Source organism: Eimeria tenella, genomic scaffold (genome assembly GCF_000499545.2).
Source record: "Eimeria tenella Houghton genomic scaffold, Eth_scaff4082, whole genome shotgun sequence".
NCBI classification, from domain to species: domain Eukaryota; phylum Apicomplexa; class Conoidasida; order Eucoccidiorida; family Eimeriidae; genus Eimeria; species Eimeria tenella.
The window spans coordinates 1-2,302 of record NW_013544996.1 but is presented as its reverse complement, the minus strand read 5'-3'; the positions used below and the strand labels follow the sequence as shown (position 1 = coordinate 2,302).

Sequence of the window (2,302 nt, the reverse complement as noted above, 5' to 3'; positions counted from 1 at the left end):
TTACCCACGCCCCCAGCAGCACGGGGGGCCACCCGAGGCAGCGGGGGGCCCCCAGACCTGTAGGGGCCCCCCACGGAAATCTTGATATATTTTCATTTGTTTTTACTTTTTCTGAAATTTAATCTTTCTTTTGTATATTTTCTAGGGTTTAGGGTTTAGAGTTTAGGGTTCGGGGGTTTTTGATCCACGCTCAGGGTCTACAGGGGTCTGGCCAGCGACAGATGTGACCCTACGTAGAATCTAAACCCTAGACTATACGGCATAAACCCTAAACCCTAAACCCTGAAGCCTAAACCCTGAAATCTGAAGTCCACAGTCTAAACGTCTAACCCTAAACCCTACAAACAAGCCTGTGCTTCCTATGGGGCCCCTGGTGGGCCCTTATTGCCCATGCTCGGAGCACTCTTCAAGGGTTTAGGCGTTCAGATTATACGCCGAGGGTTTAGGGTTTGGGCCTAAGGTTTGGGGTTTAGGGTTTAGGGTTTAGGGCTCAGGCTTGCGCCCTCGAGCCCCCTGGCAAGATGAAGTTCAGCGCCTCTCTGCGCTTGGAGGCGATTCCCCACCTCATAGGTACGGGAGCAGCACCCTGTAGGGTTTAGGGTTTAGGGTTTAGGGTTTAGGGCGTAGGGTTTAGGGTTTAGGGTTTTCTGCAGGAATAACTGCCGCGCTGCAAAGGTTAGCAAAGGGGGGACCTGCCGGCAGCTGCTGTTTGAAATTAACTCCCAAAAAGCTTTACCTAAACACTCGCCAGTCTTCTTGCGAGCTTTATGCAGAGCTCAACATGGTACGCAAACCCTAAACCCTAAACCCTAAACCCTAAACCCTAGGCGCTGGGCCTGCACGGCTCCCAACGCCTCCCTTCGCGCTCCCTCCAGCCACTTGGAAAACCCTGAAGGCGCCGGCGCGCGCCTCGCAGCGAGGGTTTGGGGCCTAGAGTTCAGGGTTGAGGGTTTAGGGTTTAGGGTTTAGGGTTTAGGGTTTAAGGTTTGCGCAGGCGGACGTCTTCAGCGTGGGCTGGCTTTTAGAAAGCAAAAGAAATAATTCTGTGGCTCTTCAAATAGACCCTAAGCAGCTCCACGGGACTCTCAAGTTAGCCCAGAGCTGCCGCCGCATTTCTGTGAAACTCGCAAAGTAAACCCTAAACCCTAAACCCTAAACCCTAAACCCTAAGCCCTGGGCACGGAGGCCTTCCAGGGCCGGCGGCGCGGCTGTTCAGCCCACAGCGCACCTGCCGGGGGTTTAGGCCTTGGGTTCGGCCAAGGAGCTGCGGCCACTAGGGTTTAGGGTTTACGGTTTAGGGTTTAGGGTTTAGGGTTTAGGGTTTGGCGCCCACGGTTGTGCGCAGGCGAATGGGGCAGGGCGCGCTGGTGTTTGAGTTTACGGACCTTCAGCTGGCCAACGTGTGGATCACGCAGGTATGGTTTAGGGTTTAGGGTTTAGGGTTTAGGGTTTGATTTATAGTTTATATTTATTTCTTCTATTTGCTGCTGCAGGACTGCCCCGTGGTGCCCCTGCAGGGCCCCGCCGTAGACGAGGCAGGGACCCCAGAGATTCCGCTCTGCCAGGCCCGCCTAAACCCTAAACCCTAAACCCTAAACCCTAAACCCTAGAGCGGTGCAGCGGGGCACTTTAGCCAGCCAATACAAAAATGGCATGGGCTGTAGTTTTAAAGGTTTTAAAGAAAGGCAGGGGTTGGGGCCTGACGGTCTAGGATCCAGGATTTAGGGTCTAGGGCTTAGGGTTTAGGGTTTAGGGTTTAGGGTTCAGGGCTCGGACTCTGGCTGCTCAGTCGAATGTGGAACTGCCGCGTGTCAAGACTCTGCTTTCGACGCTGGAGCGACTCCGGAAGCTGGGTACACAAACCCTAAACCCTAAACCCTAAACCCTAGGCCGTAAACCCTAATCCCTCAACTCTCTGGACTGCTCATGGATGCACTTAGAACACCAGAAAAGGCAGACTCAGGAGTGAGGGCCTAGTGTTGAGGTTATCTGGTCCAGGGTTTAGGGTTTAGGGTTTAGGGTTTAGGGTTCAGGGTTTAGGGTTTTCTGCAGGAAGCGAGGAAGTAACCCTGGAGGGCACTATGAATTTGCAAGACCACAATGCCTTCGATTTGGCTGTTTCAGCAGGCGCGAAAACCCTAAACCCTAAACCCTAAACCCTAAAGCCTGGACTGGAAAACGTAGCCAGTTGCGAAGGCGCGCTAAGCATTTAGAAGTCCCTTGCACCTCGGTAGCTGAAACTGGCTAGGGTTTAGGGTTTAGGGTTTAGGGTTTAGGGTTTAGGGTTTAGGGTTTAGGGTTT

At 53.2% G+C, this 2,302-nt stretch overlaps 1 protein-coding gene across 1 annotated transcript; it reads left to right on the top strand.

Moving 5' to 3' along the window:
* Nucleotides 1–494: 494 nt before the first annotated feature.
* ETH_00040035 (uncharacterized protein) lies at nt 495–2,067 on the top strand (the record flags this gene model as incomplete). The annotated part of the gene is made up of 5 exons (XM_013379852.1): nt 495–570; nt 654–784; nt 995–1,131; nt 1,346–1,415; nt 2,053–2,067. Coding segments are annotated over 5 exons (429 nt in total), but the record flags the coding sequence as incomplete, so codon positions are not given.
* Nucleotides 2,068–2,302: the final 235 nt, after the last annotated feature.